A 19,058-nucleotide genomic window follows, 5' to 3' on the forward strand; every position below is an offset into this window, starting at 1 on the left:
CCCCAGATTCTGAAATCACAAGCTGTTTTATTTGCTTAAATCTTTATGTCTCACTTATATTCAATACATTTACCTCCTTTTCGTCTAACCTTCATTCTGTAAATTGCAATATAACTAATAAAATCTTTAAAAACACCACCACCTCAGATTAGAGACATAAGAAGTTTTCACTGCCCCCTTAATTTCTTAAAGCTTTACATTTTCTAACCACGTAAGCAAGTTTCTTCAGTCCAAACAATTTCTTTACCTGTTGCTCACTGTTCAGCCTAACATTACTTTTATGCTTTCTTCAAAGGAAAGTTTACTTTCTAGGACCCCTCTAAGTCATTTGCCATACACACATCATTCACATCTCCTCCATATTCTTCCTGGAATAAAGCTAGTCTTCTAAAAGTGGCCATTTAATACTTTCTACCTGATAACCACCTAGAATTTTATGGAATGTGCTGCCTACCTTCATATTCTCCCTAAGATATGGATATAATTTAGATTCCAAATTCAAGAAAAGAGCTTATGTTAAGCAATTACTTCAACTTTATTCAATATAGTTTATGTAATCAAGTGTGTCTTTTTTAGAAGTAATTAGAATCTGGTTTCGTTTTTTTGTTTTCCTCATGTTCCAGCTATTTCTACAACCTTTCTAAAATTGGAACTTCTAGTCTATCCTTAAGCTGGAAATTTATAAAATGCTACAGTGTTCCATAAAATTCATGGGAAAAGATCCATCCACATAAAATGCAAAAGTAAAAAGAATCTTTTATATGACCACAACATCTAGTACTGTGCTGTGCAGAGCAAAGACCTTTGAGTGTAATAAGCTAAACACCAGTTTGAATTATATCACATTTCAGCATATGCCAGGAAGAGTTCTTACCGCTACCAAATACTCTTGACAGCAAGTAACCAAAAACTAACCATCCATATGTAACTCTTAAAGGATATTGTAAAACGATATACAAACACAGCAAACATTCTAAATTACATTTAAAGATTTCATCTAGGGCAGTTTTTTTCAAACTAAGGACTACAATTCATTAATGCATCCACAATTAATTTAAAGGGTCCAGATGAACAAAGGAAGAAAGGAAAGGTGGGAGGTAAGGGAGGAGGCAGAATAAATAGAATAGAAAATATCAGGGTGCATCACAGGAAGTAAGGGTCTTATTTCATGAGCTCTGTTTTGTTCTGCAAGACACAGGGAGCTATGTAAAACGTATTTTAAAATAAGTTAGAAACCACTGATCTGAGACAAGCAGAAGAGAAACGGTCATAAAGCAACGGCACTGATACAATTACCAAATCATGGTTTTGGGAGGTGAGCAAGACTAACACCTTCTACTGACTAGGAGATGGAGGTTTTGGAAACCTCCTACAAGAGATAAAGGAGGACCTTCTCTTACAGTAAGCCTAAGACAATGTTTAGCAAATCTCACTGTAGCCCATACTAATGTTCTTATCTCTTCAAACTTCCAAAAGAGGCAGAAATTATCCTTTACTTAGTCCTCCTAAATCTTAGGCACATCCAATGTAGTTAACATACAGGAGTTCCTGAAAAATAATTATTGGTCTTTGAACAACTACTTTTAGAAAACATTAACTGTATTATAATTCACAACTAAGTTTCAAATAAGACTTCGTAATTTAGAAAAATAACTTGTCCACCTAAAATGGTCATGTGAAAAGAATAAACACTAAGATAAACACAGATTTTTAAAAAAGGTATATGGAATGTTTCAAAGATGAGGCATAACTTGGAACCATTTAATACTGCAGTTAACAGCTAAGAAAGAGTCGTGTGGAGTTAGTACAGGAATTGCATAAATACTGGCTAATCTACCTGCTTTTCTTCACTAGGTTTATATTAAGAGTTACTCTAAATATTTAGTTGTTTTAACAGAGCTCTCTATTTGAAGCCAATTTAAAAAAAATATTTCTTAACTGTAAAACAGACAGTTTCATAAATTGCAGCTAAAGTCTGTTCTACGAGACTCAAGGTGATGGCTATTTCCCACAACTAATGCATATTCCAATTACACCAATCCCACTATTTGTCATGGAAGCACTCCCTGCCTCCCCACTACACATTATAGCTTTTTTCTCTAATATGAACCCAAATATGGTTGGAGAAATTGAAGAGAAAGGAGAAAAAGTGTAACTATAAAGAGAATTTCCCTAGTTGCAGGGAGGCAGGTTCCCTTAATCTCTGCTCATGTAGTTCACCATCTCCTTTTTTCTTATACTTTAAAAACTTGGCTCTGGCTTGAGAAATCAGCCTTTGGAATAATCACTTGCTAGTCTTATAATTTGGTTTTACACTGTTGGAAAAAAAGTTTCAGTCTCTGCCTACTAACAATTCCTCACTGAACACAAATTCCAAAAAGACAAACCCACCAGAAAGTCATTCTGTGTACAAGTACAAAAAAAATGTGCGGACACTAATTACCAGGTTCACAGTCTCTCATCCCTACAGGCAAAAGTCTTTTAGTTCAAACACTAATGACATAGGTTTTAATGAAAGAAGAGCTAAAGGAACTCATTTGTTTATCCATTCTGATCATACATCACAAGGATCCAATTCTGTGAGCATAGGACAAAGCTGGACACACTCCTAATCACCTCAGGTTAAAGATGCCTCCCACTTTCTTCTCTCTCCTGGGCCCTTAGATCAAACCTAGATCTGAACTACACCCACCTTCAGGCTAGAAGAAACAACATAACAGTTCATTGATCTCTGGTGTAGACCCAAACCACATGTCATCAGACAAGAAGAGATCAGTGCCACTCTATGCAAACTAACAATCAAAAGTCATGCACTGGGTTTTCTGGTCACAAACAAGCACTTTATTGGCAATTTCCACATCAAATGTGAACCCAAATAAAACCAAAATGAAACATCCAAACAAACAAACAAAAACCAAATTCATCAGATAAGGGAACAATACATCCCAAACTAAACAAAAAAAAAAATATTTCTTGACTGTTTAGGAAATGCCAATTTAAGTTCATTAAATCCTTCATTTAGTTTCATATCTGAGGCTTAAGAAGTTACCATCACATTGTTTCATATATATATATGCTTTCAAGAGATATCTGCTCATGAATTACATGACTGAACCCCTCCCTCACCATTAAATGAGTCAAATTAGTGTCTTTGGCAAATGACAGATTTTTGTAAGTAAATTTTACCAAAGAATAATAACTTCTAATTATTTTATCCTGGAGAAATCAAAACACCACTCAAAAAAGTAAAGAATAACTGTATTCTTTGAAAACACCTATTAATGTGCTTAACTGATTAATAATGAAGTCAGAAATGGATCTCCAGTCTCTCAGGCAATGTTCTTTCCAATTAATTCGATTTAGTTCTAGTTCTGATCCCAATATAATATAAAACTTGGTCCTACACATAGTCTTCAGTCTTCTCTTAACCTCAGATAACATATCTAACCCATTCCATAGACTGGAAAAGACACAACAGGGGTCAAACGACAATTTAATTAGGAGTCAGGGCAGACATCCATTGAACTAGGAGTCAGGTCAGACATCTACGCCCTAAGAGGGAGAGACCGAGGTGGGGCTGGAAACTATTTTCTGGCCTTCTACCGCTTGCTGCCTCTGGGGAATGAACAGGACCCTGCACGCCCGGGATTAACAGAACCTCTGCCCCCGAGGATGAGGGGAGGGAAGAAAGCAGCGGAATCCTTTTTCAGGGAGTGGGAAAGAAGATAGGTAATTTCACTGGGGAAAGAACTTCCTGAATCCGGAAGGGGGTGGGGGTGGCAGGGCGGTCCTGGCAGCGGCAGGGGCGACCGCCCCCTCTTTCTCCCACATGCACACATTTTCGTGTGTGTGGACTGCGCAAGGGGCCACCAATGGGGAGCCGGCGGCTGGGACCCTAGAGCCCGGGTCGGGAAGTCCGCCCGCCTCCCCCTCGCTCCACCGGGGCTCCCCCCGCTCGGGACCCCAACCTTTTCTCTTAACACCCCTATGATCTGGAAGTAGGCGAGTAGACGAAAGCATCTTCAAGAAGGGACACCTCCCACCCGTACGCCGCATCCACCCCTCACCGGGTCTTTGTCCCACCGGCGGCCGGGGTCTCTCCTCAGGTTCCCCGGGGAACCCTTGTCCTGGAGGCCTCGGTGCCCGGGGTCACCCCAGCTTTGTGCGGTCAGCGGCGAGCGGGCACGCGCACACTTACCGTACACTCCAGCGAGAAAAAGCAAGATCAATGCAGACCTCCACCGCGGAGACTCTTTTGTGCTCCAGCGACGGGCCATAACCACGGCAGACGGAGGGAGCGAGGAGGAGGAGATAGAGGAGGAGCTGGGACCAGACGCCGCCGCCGCCGCCGCCGCCGCCGAGCCCCCGGCAGCTCCCTGCGCGCTCCGCGGCGGCGGGAGGGGGAGGGAAGGGGCTGTCGCCGCCCGAGCGCGCTCCCCACCTCTCTCCAGCCCTCCCTTTGCCGCTCGCCCGCTCTCACCCCCGGCGGCGCTAGAGCCCCACACGGGGCGACCCTGCTGGGGTCACGGGCAGACGGGCGCGCGTCCGCGCGAAACAAGGGGGTGATGAACGCGGGACTCCGGTCTCGCGCGGCACAGGCTAGCCGGCGTTGCCACTCGCCAGACGGAGCGCGAGCCGAGACCGGCGCTCATCCGTGCGATCGGCAATCCCCTGGCCCGCCTGCTTTGGTTCCCGCCCCTTGCTCAATTCAACTTTCTAAGACTCGGGCCGGTTTTTCCCCGACCGTAGCCTGAGAAGCAAGGCAGTGCCAATAGATGAGCGAGCGCGCGAACGTTGGCCGCTGGATTTCGCTGGGCTGGGAGTGGGGGCGGGTTGCGGAGCTCCGCCGCATTCCCGGGCCTCCGCACTGGCTACGTGGGTGGGGCGGGGGCGAATTGGGTGGCTGCGTGGAGGGGAAGAATGGGTGGTCGGAGGCTGGGAACTTGGGAGTTCCTCCCGCCGTCCTCCCACTTGCCTCCGCTTAACATCGGCACGGGCTCCGGGATGGGGGTGGGCACCGGTTAGTGCGGATTGTTGTGGTCGCGGGCTGGGGAGCCAGGTCTGGACACCCACGTTCATAGTGCACTAGAAGGACGGCAAGCTTAGAGGGCGGAGCTCTGGCAGTCTAGCGTGGAAACCGTGGGTGTCCGTTTGACATCACGCCGTGGGTAGAAGCTGGCCGGGAAGCTCGGTAGGAGCAGACTTTAATGTGCGAGAAGTGGGAGGGGGATTCACGAAACTCTCCTAATTTCTCTTGTCTCTTCCCACGCTCCCAACAAGTGTGACCCCCTCCTTCCCTTAGATCCCCGTAGCACTTAACAAATACATCTGTGGTAGCACAGGCACGTCAGACCTTCCACCTTGTATCTTTGAAGTATTTGACAACACATCTTATCTCGCGTACTAGGTTTGTCGTTGGCCTTTACACGCGCTCTCTTAGCTATCCGTTGAAGACCTACAATGCACGGTGCTGTTGGTGTTATGCTGTGTTGACATAGGTTATCTCTTTTAATCTCTGACAACTTAGTAGGATAAATATTATTAGCCACATTTTAAAGATAAGAAAATGAGATTTAGAGAGGTTAAATTACCCAAAATGATAATCGCAAGTAAATGGTAGAGCCTGGATTGAAACAGTTTTTCATTCCACGTTTAGCACAGTTTCCCCTTTCCCACAGCATACTCTAACGTAATGCTTATAGGGCATAGTAGGTGATCAGTAAATGTTAAATTCTAAGACATTTGTGGGGGGTGAGGGCAGGATACATTTCAGGCTTTCCCCATATCCAATACCAATTGGTCCCCTTCAAGATTTTTTTTCCAGGAAATGATATTCCAAAAGATAAAGAAAAAACGGTTAATAAACTTTACAAAATCCAGTAATTAACAAGCCTTGTAACATGTGGCAAAATATTACCAGAACTCCAAAAATGTTTTCTATGCTCAGCGGAGGAAAAGAAGCAACCTGCAGATTTGTCTTTCAGTTTTAGGATTCTAGATACCGCTTACTTGCTACTTGAGATCTTACTATAAATTGCACTGCCATGAGCAGCTGTGCTTAGGACAGGCCACAAGCGAAATGGAGAAGTAGAAAAACTGTGGACTGCATCCTCCCCTGGCCACTCTTAACAGCTTTCAATAAACCCTATCACCAAGTCAAGGTATACCATACCCTCATCATCCCCTTGACTACGTGTGCACCCGACGGCCACCTCCCACCCTTATACTTGGTCATCCACCCAGACCTGTCTTCTCAGACTGATCAGACTTTCATTTTTCAAATGAGGAACCTGAAACACAAAGAGGTTCAGTAATTTTCCCAAGGTCACTTAGATGGTAAATGGTCAGCATTCAAACTTGGGCAGTCTGACTCTCAATGTAGACAATTACTCCACCATGTTGTATATAAAGTACTTAACAATGTCAGGCACATAGTAGCTACTCAATAAACAGCAGCTACTGTCACTAAATGCATAAATCGCATAAGCAAATCAGTCCTTGTTCTTTAACACCATTTAAAGTAAAAAATATAGAGAGTTTTCTGTTTTCTTTCCTGTAAGTTGATCATCAAAAACACAGATTAATTAACCATATTTGAGGGTACCACCATGCATTCTGTTTAAGTTAAAGATACTTAGCCTCTTGACATGTTTTCTTTTTGAAAGGAAAGGTCATTTTTAAAAGTTTTTATTTCTGTGAATTTTGGAAAACATCAATAGAGTATCAGATGAAGAATAAGTCTGACTTTTTGTTGCTTGTACTTTTGTGTGTGTGTGTGTGACCCTGGAGTCATTATTTTTAGTTTCCTTTGAAGATCAGAGAATATTAGGTTGCTCATTGCCCTAATCTTCAGAAAAGATCTATGACGGATTTTTCTGATCCCAATGAATATATAAAATTATATGAAATGGCTCAGTTATCAAGCCATGAAAACAGAGGTCATTTCTACTAAAGAATAGATTACGCCAGCTTCATCATGAAAAAAAAAATTCTCCTTGGAAATTCCCAGGTGGGTTTGCATTTTGAATGCAGACCAGCTGTGATGGAAAAGAACAGTATTATTCTTTCGATTCCCATAGTCCAGAGTCTGACTTACACAGCAAGGATGTGAAAGAAATTGTGTCAAAAAGCATTTCAATATAAAAATGTCATTCTCATACTCAATATGGATTAAGTAATTGAAAAAAAGGAGTTAAGACTTCAGGACATTATGTTGGCTAGTTCTAGTCACCAGGGAACTTATTAACTCTATGCATCTCAACTTTTTTTCCACGTTATTACTAGCTCTGCCTAGGTACAGACACTCTTGAGATGGTAACTCCAAGTTACAAATACTCATGCCTACAAAATTTCATAAAATATGTTTAGTCATTTAAATGCATGATTTAAAGGCTATTGATGACAATTAGCTGGTAGAGAACTGACTAGAAGGGTAGGTTAGTCTACACTGGAGGTTACTTCAGCTGGCCGGTGAATGGGGAAAAAAGGACACAGTCTCAAAGGAGCCGTGCTGACTGTGCTCCTTCTGGATTAGCTTGCTAGCAGATCTAACCTTCAGTACCCCAGGGACCAACATATATTGGAATTAGGTTCCTTAGGACATTTTGCCCTTTTGTCCATTGCTTTACACAGGCAGAAGCAGAAGAGCCAGGCTGCCTCCCATGTACACTTATTCTTCCCCATTCCTTTCCCTTCTTCCTAGTCACTGGATGTCTTGCAAGTGTTGTCCACCCTCACTAGAACAGTTAACTGATTCTCATAAGAGCCTCCTTCTAAAACAGGCTCAGACATGTTCTGACAAGCTTCTCTATGGACATCCCTTACTAACTAAAAAAAAAAAAAATGTGTAATTATGTGAAACATGGGCCTCTTTCTGAAGATGGGAGAACTACCTTGAAGGCACAAATCCCATCTATGGTCTCTGGAATGGTGCATTTGCTGAGCTGCAAGATAGTATCAGAATATTCTGATTCTCCCACCTTCATTGAGGGAGAGTGAGAAAGAAAGAAGGAGAGAAAGCTCCAGTTTTTTTTTTTTTTATATCTGTTTTGTTCCCTGCTTCTAGCACCTACAAGAGGGCCCGTCGCTGAGCTGATCTCAGTAAACATTTGTTGAGTGGATGAATGAAGGGGTTCAAGAATGGAATAGATCCTTGCAGGAAATGAGAGGTAAAACTCTGTCAGGGGTAATACAGAGTGGAGAGAGGACAGATGCTTGCCTTCATCTAAGTGACTTGAGTGCCCAGGTGGCTGACAGTGAAGGCTGCTTGCTTTGGAGCCCAGGCACAAATGGAGTAAACCTTGTCTTTTAGGAAGAGCCAATAAACTTCACTGCAGGAAGTCACATATTCTTGTGTGCCAATTTTCAAGATATTGCCTTATCAGGTGTTTTTTTTTAATTATCCTATTATTGAAGTTAGATTTTTATATAATTTTATTCCTAATGTTCAGTATTTCCACTATATTATAGCTTTTTATGGCCTTGACTGGCCTTATAGAATCTATAAATTGGGCACTACTTATTTTTGTTGACTGTTGAGATAAACAGGACCTTTGTTTCCAAACTCAACAGAAACCCTTAGAAAAGAAGGCTTTTCAAAATTTTTTCTGCAGAACCAACACCTTGCCTGAGATTCTGATTCTACTGTATTAAGTTAAGCTCTTCCATAGCATGACTTGAAGAGATGCAAACTGATGGATGTCCAGTGTGAAGTCAGGATCAGAGGGCAGAGAGGGGAACCCAGATGTCCAGACCTCTGCAGTGTGAATTCAAGATTTTGTTCAATGAATTATGAATTTCTGAGTTATTAGTCTCTCCCATATTAAAATATAAGTATAAATAGCCCTTTCCAACTCCATATGTAAATTATTTTTATTATTCAGCATTTGCTATTATCAATATACCTTCTCTCCATCAATGTGTATTTGCTAAAGATTATTGTTCAGCAAAATACAATCAATTCACTAAATCATTAACTAGAATATTGTTGGGATTTTAATAATAATTCACTTTATAGTTTTGAATATAAACATGCCAGACACTGTAGACAATGTAGAGGTTCACATTATCTGACTCAGTCATTTAACTCTGGAGGTTCTATCTACTCTGTCAGGCTAGTAATTGCAGATAGAAAAAGAGCTTATAATCTAGTGGAGAAAACCAGGTTTGCCAACAAATGTAAGAAACAAATATTTACTGAGCACCTACTCTGTGCCCGCCGTTGACCCAGGTGCTGCAGATGCTTATTAAACACACCTGGTAACTATCATAGCTTAAGCTACACCAGAACCACAGGAGAGAAGCACAGAAGAAAAGCACTTGATTTGAGAAACAAAGGATGAATAGGAGATTGCCAATAAAGAAGGAGGTATGCAAGAGGTAATAGGAAAGCATTCCAGGCAGCAGAACAACAAGCAGAGATAGGAGAGGAAAATAGGATGTGTCCTGGGAAGGTAAAGTAGTTTGATATTGCTGATTCCAAAGTGTGTGTGTGTGTGTGTGTGTGTGTGTGTGTGTGTGTGTGTGTGTATGTGTGTGTGTGTGTGTTGGGGGATAGGCAGGAAATCAGGAATATAATCAAAATATACATCATATAGGGTCTTAATAACATGCAACCGAGTTTAGATTTTTCCGGTAAAATACAGGATATGGTAAGCCTTGAAAGAATTTTGAGCAGAGTCGTCATGCTTCATCTGTGGTGGTGGCTGGAATGGGTGTTTGGGGGAAATTTGGAGGATGTTACAGTATTGAGGAAATGAGAGAGACTGATGAATGTCTAGTGGCTGCAGGAATGAAGACTAAATACCAAAATCAAAAGTTGTTTAGAAAATAAAATCTGTGGCTCCCATTTTTCTAGCCTGAGCAACTGGATGGTAGAACTATTCCCTATGATAGGGAATTGGGAGAGGGAAAGAGATGGGCAGAAGAGGACAGAGAGAATGAGGAGTGTAACTTTGAGCTAGCAGATTCAGATAGAGAAGTCCAGTAAGCAGTTGTATTGGAGGGGAAATGTCTCATGTCTTGGAGGAGAAAAATGGGCTTAAGATAGAAAGCTATCTATATGGATACAACTCATTTTGGAGGGGATGAATTTTCCATCAGATAATATGAAAAGAAGGGAATGGAGCCAAAGATAGCATGAGTATTTCAGGGGATAGAAATTTCCAGTGGGCAGGAAGAGGTGAAGAAAAGCCTGGTATCAGAAACCACGTGAAAAAAATTTTAACAAGAAAAGACAGGTAAAGAGCGTCAGCGCCAAAGAGATCAAGTAATAAAAGGTAATGGTGAGGCGGGGCAAGATGGCAGACTGGTGAGCTGTATGTTTTAGTTATTCCTCCAGGAAAGTAGGTAGAAAGCCAGGAACTGCGTGGACTGGACACCACAGAGCAATCTGTCTTTGGGCATACTTCATACAACACTCATGAAAATGTCGAACTGCTGAGATCAGCGAAATCTGTAAGTTTTTGCGGCCAGGGGACCCGCGCCCCTCCCTGCCAGGCTCAGTCCCGTGGGAGGAGGGGCTGTCAGCTCCGGGAAGGAGAAGGGAGAACTGCAGTGGCTGCTCTTATCGGAAACTCATTCTACTGATCCAGACTCCAACCATAGATAGACAGAGACCAGACACCAGAGAATCTGTGAGCAGCCAGCCCAGCAGAGAGGAGACAGGCATAGAAAAAAAAAAAAAAAAACAACACGAAAAACTCCAAAATAAAAGCAGAGGATTTTTAGAGTTCTGGTGAACACAGAAAGGGGAAGGGCGGAGCTCAGGCCCTCAGGCGCATATGCAAATCCCGAAGAGAAGCCGATCTCTCTGCCCTGTAGACCTTTCCTTAATGGCCCTGGTTGCTTTGTCTCTTAGCATTTCAATAACCCATTAGATCTCTGAGGAGGACCCTTTTTTTTTTTTTTTTTTTAATTCTTTTTTCTTTTTCTAAAACAATTACTCTAAGAAGCCCAATACAGAAAGCTTCAAAGAATTGCAATTTGGGCACGTCAAGTCAAGAGCAGAACTAAGAGAGCTCTGAGACAAAAGGCAATAATTCAGTGGCTGAGAAAATTCACTAAACACCACAACTTCCCAAGAAAACGGGGGTGTCCGCTCACAGCCACCATCCTGGTGGACAGGAAACACTCCTGCCCATCGCCAGCCCCATAGCCCAGAGCTGCCCCAGACAACCCAGTGTGACGGAAGTGCTTCAAATAACAGGCACACACCACAAAACTGGGCGTGGACATTAGCCTTCCCTGCAACCTCAGCTGATTGTCCCAGAGTTGGGAAGGTGGAGCAGTGTGAATTAACAAAGCCCCATTCAGCCATCATTTCAGCAGACTGGGAGCCTCCCTACACAGCCCAGCAGCCCAGAACTGCCCTGAGGGGACGGCACTCACCTGTGACATAGCACAGTCATCCCTCAACAGAGGACCCGGGGTGCACAGCCTGGAAGAGGGGCCCACTTGCAAGTCTCAGGAGCCATACGCCAATGCCAAGGACTTGTGGGTCAGTGGCAGAGACAAACTGTGGCAGGACTGAACTGAAGGATTAGACTATTGTAGCAGCTTTAAAACTCTAGGATCACCAGGGAGATTTGATTGTTAGGGCCACCCCCCCTCCCCGACTGCCCAGAAACACGCCCCACATACAGGGCAGGCAACACCAACTACACACTCAAGCTTGGTACACCAATTGGGTCCCACAAGACTCACTCCCCCACTCACCAAAAAGGCTAAGCAGTGAAGAACTGGCTTGTGGAGAACAGGTGGCTCGTGGACGCCACCTGCTGGTTAGTCAGAGAAAGTGTACTCCACGAAGCTGTAGATCTGATAAATTAGAGATAAGGACTTCAATAGGTCTACAAACCCTAAAAGAACCCTATCAAGTTCAGCAAATGCCACGAGGCCAAAAAGAACAGAAAATTATAAAGCATATGAAAAAACCACATGATATGGATAACCCAAGCCCAAGCACCCAAATCAAAAGACCAGAAGAGACACAGCACCTAGAGCAGCTACTCAAAGAACTAAAGATGAACAATGAGACCATAGTACGGGATATGAAGGAAATCAAGAAGACTCTAGAAGAGCATAAAGAAGACATTGCAAGACTAAATAAAAAAATGGATGATCTTATGGAAATTAAAGAAACTGTTGACCAAATTAAAAAGATTCTGGACACTCATAGTACAAGACTAGAGGAAGCTGAACAACGAATCAGTGACCTGGAAGATGACAGAATGGAAAATGAAAGCATAAAAGAAAGAATGGGGAAAAAAATTGAAAAAATCGAAATGGACCTCAGGGATATGATAGATAATATGAAACGTCCAAATATAAGACTCATTGGTGTCCCAGAAGGGGAAGAAAAGGGTAAAGGTCTAGGAAGAGTATTCAAAGAAATTGTTGGGGAAAACTTCCCAAATCTTCTAAACAACATAAATACACAAATCATAAATGCTCAGCGAACTCCAAATAGAATAAATCCAAATAAACCCACTCCAAGATATATATTGATCACACTGTCAAACACAGAAGAGAAGGAGCAAGTTCTGAAAGCAGCAAGAGAAAAGCAATTCACCACATACAAAGGAAACCGCATAAGACTAAGTAGTGACTACTCAGCAGCCACCATGGAGGTGAGAAGGCAGTGGCACGATATATTTAAAATTCTGAGTGAGAAAAATTTCCAGCCAAGAATACTTTATCCAGCAAAGCTCTCCTTCAAATTTGAGGGAGAGCTTAAATTTTTCACAGACAAACAAATGCTGAGAGAATTTGCTAACAAGAGACCTGCCCTACTGGAGATACTAAAGGGAGCCCTACAGACAGAGAAACAAAGACAGGACAGAGAGACTTGGAGAAAGGTTCAGTACTAAAGAGATTCGGTATGGGTACAGTAAAGGATATTAATAGAGAGAGGGGAAAAATATGGCAAACATAAACCAAAGGATAAGATGGCTGATTCAAGAAATGCCTTCACAGTTATAACGTTGAATGTAAATGGATTAAACTCCCCAATTAAAAGATATAGATTCGCAGAATGGATCAAAAAAAATGAACCATCAATATGTTGCATACAAGAGACTAATCTTATACATAGGGACACAAAGAAACTGAAAGTGAAAGGATGGAAAAAAATATTTCATGCAAGCTACAGCCAAAAGAAAGCAGGTGTAGCAATATTAATCTCAGATAAAATAGACTTCAAATGCAGGGATGTTTTGAGAGACAAAGAAGGCCACTACATACTAATAAAAGGGGCAATTCAGCAAGAAGAAATAACAATCGTAAATGTCTATGCACCCAATCAAGGTGCCACAAAATACATCAGAGAAACACTGGCAAAACTAAAGGAAGCAATTGATGTTTCCACAATAATTGTGGGAGACTTCAACACATCACTCTCTCCTATAGATAGATCAACCAGACAGAAGACCAATAAGGAAATTGAAAACCTAAACAATCTGATAAATGAATTAGATTTAACAGACATCTACAGGACATTACATCCCAAATCACCAGGATACACATACTTTTCTAGTGCTCATGGAACTTTCTCCGGAATAGATCATATGCTGGGACATAAAACAAGCCTCAATAAATTTAAAAAGATTGAAATTATTCAAAGCACATTCTCTGACCACAATGGAATACAATTAGAAGTCAATAACCATCAGAGACTTAGAAAATTCACAAATACCTGGAGGTTAAACAACACACTCCTAAACAATCAGTGGGTTAAAGAAGAAATAGCAAGAGAAATTGCTAAATATATAGAGACGAATGAAAATGAGAACACAACATACCAAAACCTATGGGATGCAGCAAAAGCAGTGCTAAGGGGGAAATTTATAGCACTAAACGCATATATTAAAAAGGAAGAAAGAGCCAAAATCAAAGAACTAATGGATCAACTGAAGAAGCTAGAAAATGAACAGCAAACCAATACTAAACCAAGTACAAGAAAAGAAATAACAAGGATTAAAGCAGAAATAAATGACATAGAGAACAAAAAAACAATAGAGAGGATAAATATCACCAAAAGTTGGTTCTTTGAGAAGATCAACAAGATTGACAAGCCCCTAGCTAGACTGACAAAATCAAAAAGAGAGAAGACCCATATAAACAAAATAATGAATGAAAAAGGTGACATAACTGCAGATCCTGAAGAAATTAAAAAAATTATAAGAGGATATTATGAACAACTGTATGGCAATAAACTGGACAATGTAGAAGAAATGGACAATTTCCTGGAAACATATGAACAACCTAGACTGACCAGAGAAGAAATAGAAGAACTCAACCAACCCATCACAAGCAAAGAGATCCAATCGGTCATCAAAAATCTTCCCACAAATAAATGCCGAGGGCCAGATGGCTTCACAGGGGAATTCTACCAAGCTTTCCAGAAAGAACTGACACCAATCTTACTCAAACTCTTTCAAAACATTGAAGAAAATGGAACACTACCTAACTCATTTTATGAAGCTAACATCAATCTAATACCAAAACCAGGCAAAGATGCTACAAAAAAGGAAAACTACCGGCCAATCTCCCTAATGAATATAGATGCAAAAATCCTCAACAAAATACTTGCAATTCGAATCCAAAGACACATTAAAAAAATCATACACCATGACCAAGTGGGGTTCATTCCAGACATGCAAGGATGGTTCAACATAAGAAAAACAATCAATGTATTACAACACATTAACAAGTCAAAAGGGAAAAATCAATTGATCATCTCAATAGATGCTGAAAAAGCATTTGACAAAATCCAACATCCTTTTTTGATAAAAACACTTCAAAAGGTAGGAATTGAAGGAAACTTCCTCAACATGATAAAGAGCATATATGAAAAACCCACAGCCAGCATAGTACTCAATGGTGAGAGACTGAAAGCCTTCCGTCTAAGATCAGGAACAAGACAAGGATGCCCGCTGTCACCACTGTTATTCAACATTGTGCTGGAAGTGCTAGCCAGGGCAATCCGGCAAGACAAAGAAATAAAAGGCATCCAAATTGGAAAAGAAGAAGTAAAACTGTCATTGTTTGCAGATGATATGATCTTATATCTAGAAAACCCTGAGAAATCGACGATACAGCTACTAGAGCTAATAAACAAATTTAGCAAAGTAGCGGGATACAAGATTAATGCACATAAGTCAGTAATGTTTCTATATGCTAGAAATGAACAAACTGAAGAGACACTCAAGAAAAAGATACCATTTTCAATAGCAACTAAAAAAATCAAGTACCTAGGAATAAACTTAACAAAAGATGTAAAAGACCTATACAAAGAAAACTACATAACTCTACTAAAAGAAATAGAAGGGGACCTTAAAAGATGGAAAAATATTCCATGTTCATGGATAGGAAGGCTAAATGTCATTAAGATGTCAATTCTACCCAAACTCATCTACAGATTCAATGCAATCCCAACCAAAATTCCAACAACCTACTTTGCAGACTTGGAAAAGCTAGTTATCAAATTTATTTGGAAAGGGAAGATGCCTCGAATTGCTAAAGACACTCTAAAAAAGAAAAATGAAGTGGGAGGACTTACACTCCCTGACTTTGAAGCTTATTATAAAGCCACAGTTGCCAAAACAGCATGGTACTGGCACAAAGATAGACATATAGATCAATGGAATTGAATTGAGAATTCAGAGATAGACCCTCAGATCTATGGCCGACTGATCTTTGATAAGGCCCCCAAAGTCACTGAACTGAACCATAATGGTCTTTTCAACAAATGGGGCTGGGAGAGTTGGATATCCATATCCAAAAGAATGAAAGAGGACCCCTACCTCACCCCCTACACAAAAATTAACTCAAAATGGACCAAAGATCTCAATATAAAAGAAAGTACCATAAAACTCCTAGAAGATAATGTAGGAAAACATCTTCAAGACCTTGTATTAGGCGGCCACTTCCTAGACTTTACACCAAAAGCACAAGCAACAAAAGAGAAAATAGATAAATGGGAATTCCTCAAGCTTAGAAGTTTCTGCACCTCAAAGGAATTTCTCAAAAAGGTAAAGAGGCAGCCAACTCAATGGGAAAAAATTTTTGGAAACCATGTATCTGACAAAAGACTGATATCTTGCATATACAAAGAAATCCTACAACTCAATGACAATAGTACAGACAGCCCAATTATAAAATGGGCAAAAGATATGAAAAGACAGTTCTCTGAAGAGGAAATACAAATGGCCAAGAAACACATGAAAAAATGTTCAGCTTCACTAGCTATTAGAGAGATGCAAATTAAAACCATAATGAGATACCATCTAACACCGGTAAGAATGGCTGCTATTAAACAAACAGGAAACTACAAATGCTGGAGGGGATGTGGAGAAATTGGAACTCTTATTCACTGTTGGTGGGACTGTATAATGGTTCAGCCACTCTGGAAGTCAGTCTGGCAGTTCCTTAGAAAACTAGATATAGAGCTACCATTCGATCCAGCGATTGCACTTCTCGGTATATACCCGGAAGATCGGAAAGCAGTGACACAAACAGATATCTGCATGCCAATGTTCATAGCAGCATTATTCACAATTGCCAAGAGATGGAAACAACCCAAATGTCCTTCAACAGATGAGTGGATAAATAAAATGTGGTATATACACACGATGGAATACTACGCAGCAGTAAAAAGGAACGATCTCGTGAAACATATGACAACATGGATGAACCTTGAAGACATAATGGTGAGTGAAATAAGCCAGGCACAAAAAGAGAAATATTATATGCTACCACTAATGTGAACTTTCAAAAATGTAAAACAAATGGTTTATAATGTAGAATGTCGGGGAACTAGCAGTAGAGAGTAATTAAGGAAGGGGGAGCAATAATCCAAGAAGAACAGATAAGCTTTTTAACGTTCTGGGGATGCCCAGAAATGACTATGGTCTGTTAATTTCTGATGGGTTTAGTAGGAACAAGTTCACAGAAAGGTTGCTATATTATGTAACTTTCTTGGGGTAAAGTAGGAACATGTTGGAAGTTAAGCAGTTATCTTAGGTTAGTTGTCTTTTTCTTACTCCCTTGTTATGGTCTCTTTGAAATGTTCTTTTATTGTATGTTTGTTTTCTTTTTAACTTTTTTTTTCATACAGTTGATTTAAAAAAGAAGGGAAAGTTAAAAAAAAAAAAAAGAAAGAAAGAAAAACAAGGAAAAAAAAATGATGTAGTGCCCCCTTGAGGAGCCTGTGGAGAATGCAGGGGTATTCGCCTACCACACCTCGATGGTTGCTAACATGACCACAGACATAGGGGACTGGTGGTTTGATGGGTTGAGCCCTCTACCATAAGTTTTACCCTTGGGAAGACGGTTGCTGCAAAGGAGAGGCTAGGCCTCCCTATATTTGTGCCTAAGAGTCTCCTCCTGAATGCCTCTTTGTTGCTCAGATGTGGCCCTCTCTCTCTGGCTAAGCCAACTCGAAAGGTGAAATCACTGCCCTCCCCCCTACGTGGGATCAGACACCCAGGGGAGTGAATCTCCCTGGCAACATGGAATATGACTCCCGGGGAGGAATGTAGACCCAGCATCGTGGGACGGAGAACATCTTCTTGACCAAAAGGGGGATGTGAAAGGAAATGAAATAAGCTTTAGTGGCAGAGAGATTCCAAAAGGAGCCGAGAGGTCACTCTGGTGGGCACTCTTACGCACACTTTAGACAACCCTTTTTAGGTTCTAAAGAATTGGGGTAGCTGGTGGTGGATACCTGAAACTATCAAACTACAACCCAGAACCCATGAATCTCGAAGACAGATGTATAAAAATGTAGCTTATGAGGGGTGACAATGGGATTGGGAAAGCCATAAGGACCACACTCCACTTTGTCTAGTTTATGGATGGATGAGTAGAAAAATAGGGGAAGGAAACAAACAGACAAAGGTACCCAGTGTTCTTTTTTACTTCAATTGCTCTTTTTCACTCTAATTATTATTCTTGTTATTTTTGTGTGTGTGCTAATGAAGGTGTCAGGGATTGATTTAGGTGATGAATGTACAACTATGTAATGGTACTGTAAACAATCGAAAGTACGATTTGTTTTGTATGACTGCGTGGTATGTGAATATATCTCAATAAAATGATTAAAAAAAAAAGGTAATGGTGTGAAGAGGAACTAAAAGAACTGGCTACAAGAAAATCTGATATACTTATGTGAAGGCTTCTACAAAAATCTGTTTGGTCTTTAGTTTAGATCAAAGCTGAATTCTTGACATTCTATGTAATCTTTTATTTCATTAGGCCTTTTACCATCTTTTTTTCTCAACCTGTCATGCCACAGCACTGTCCACTTCAAATTTAAACTTAAGAATTTCTAAGTTCAGCATGTACCCTAGACAACATTGAAGTTCATAGGGTTTAATTTCTGCACCCAATAATTCCTTTTTTATTTTCCTTCTCCCTACCCCTAGCGTTGATTACATTCTCTTCTTCTGACTTCTGACCTTATAAATGAATACACCTTGAAGCTTAAAATGGCTTCTCTCCTAGGAATATTTATAATTTAACAGGGGGAAAGATGTTAAATATCCTAAGCGGATGTTTCAGCGTGGAATTTCAGCATGTGGGATAGATATTTTGGGTCGGGAAGTCTTTCCCAATGCCCCCTAAGTACCTCTACCATAAGACAATCTCTGACTGGGGTAACGGTTTAGGGGTACAAGAATGCCTAATTTCTCTCCTAGAACTATATTAAACCTTTAGAAGATTTAAAGGTCACAAACATTTATTATGTCGGTAATGTTCTTTCTGGAAATTATATTTTTGGCTGATAGTATTTCAGGGTACTTAGTTGCTAACATAATAGCCAAAGAACATGTATCCTTTATCTTGTTTAATGCCAATTATTCTGTCACTATTTTGCTTGGAGCTATTGGAATAACTTCAAGTGTGGTTTGGGACAGGCAAATTCGACTCTACAGGGGCCATATATATCTGTGTCCACAGAATCAGCTGTTTCCTGCTGAATATTTTTAAGCAATATTAATGACTGACTTCTTTATAGCCAAGTAGCTTGATCATGCTTTTAATTTAACTCAGTTGTG

At 40.7% G+C, this 19,058-nt stretch overlaps 1 protein-coding gene across 2 annotated transcripts in view; it reads right to left on the bottom strand.

Moving 5' to 3' along the window:
• Positions 1-4,277, bottom strand: part of LRP12 (LDL receptor related protein 12) — an 87,029-nt gene extending 82,752 nt beyond the window's left edge. For both annotated transcript variants that reach the window (XM_037802892.1, XM_037802893.1), the window contains exon 1: positions 4,199-4,277. In XM_037802892.1, the coding sequence (XP_037658820.1) occupies positions 4,199-4,277 (79 nt within the window). The remainder of the gene's footprint in view (positions 1-4,198) is intronic.
• Between the last annotated feature and the right edge of the window lie 14,781 nt (positions 4,278-19,058).

The sequence above is a fragment of the Choloepus didactylus genome, chromosome 14 (assembly GCF_015220235.1).
Source record: "Choloepus didactylus isolate mChoDid1 chromosome 14, mChoDid1.pri, whole genome shotgun sequence".
NCBI classification, from domain to species: domain Eukaryota; kingdom Metazoa; phylum Chordata; class Mammalia; order Pilosa; family Megalonychidae; genus Choloepus; species Choloepus didactylus.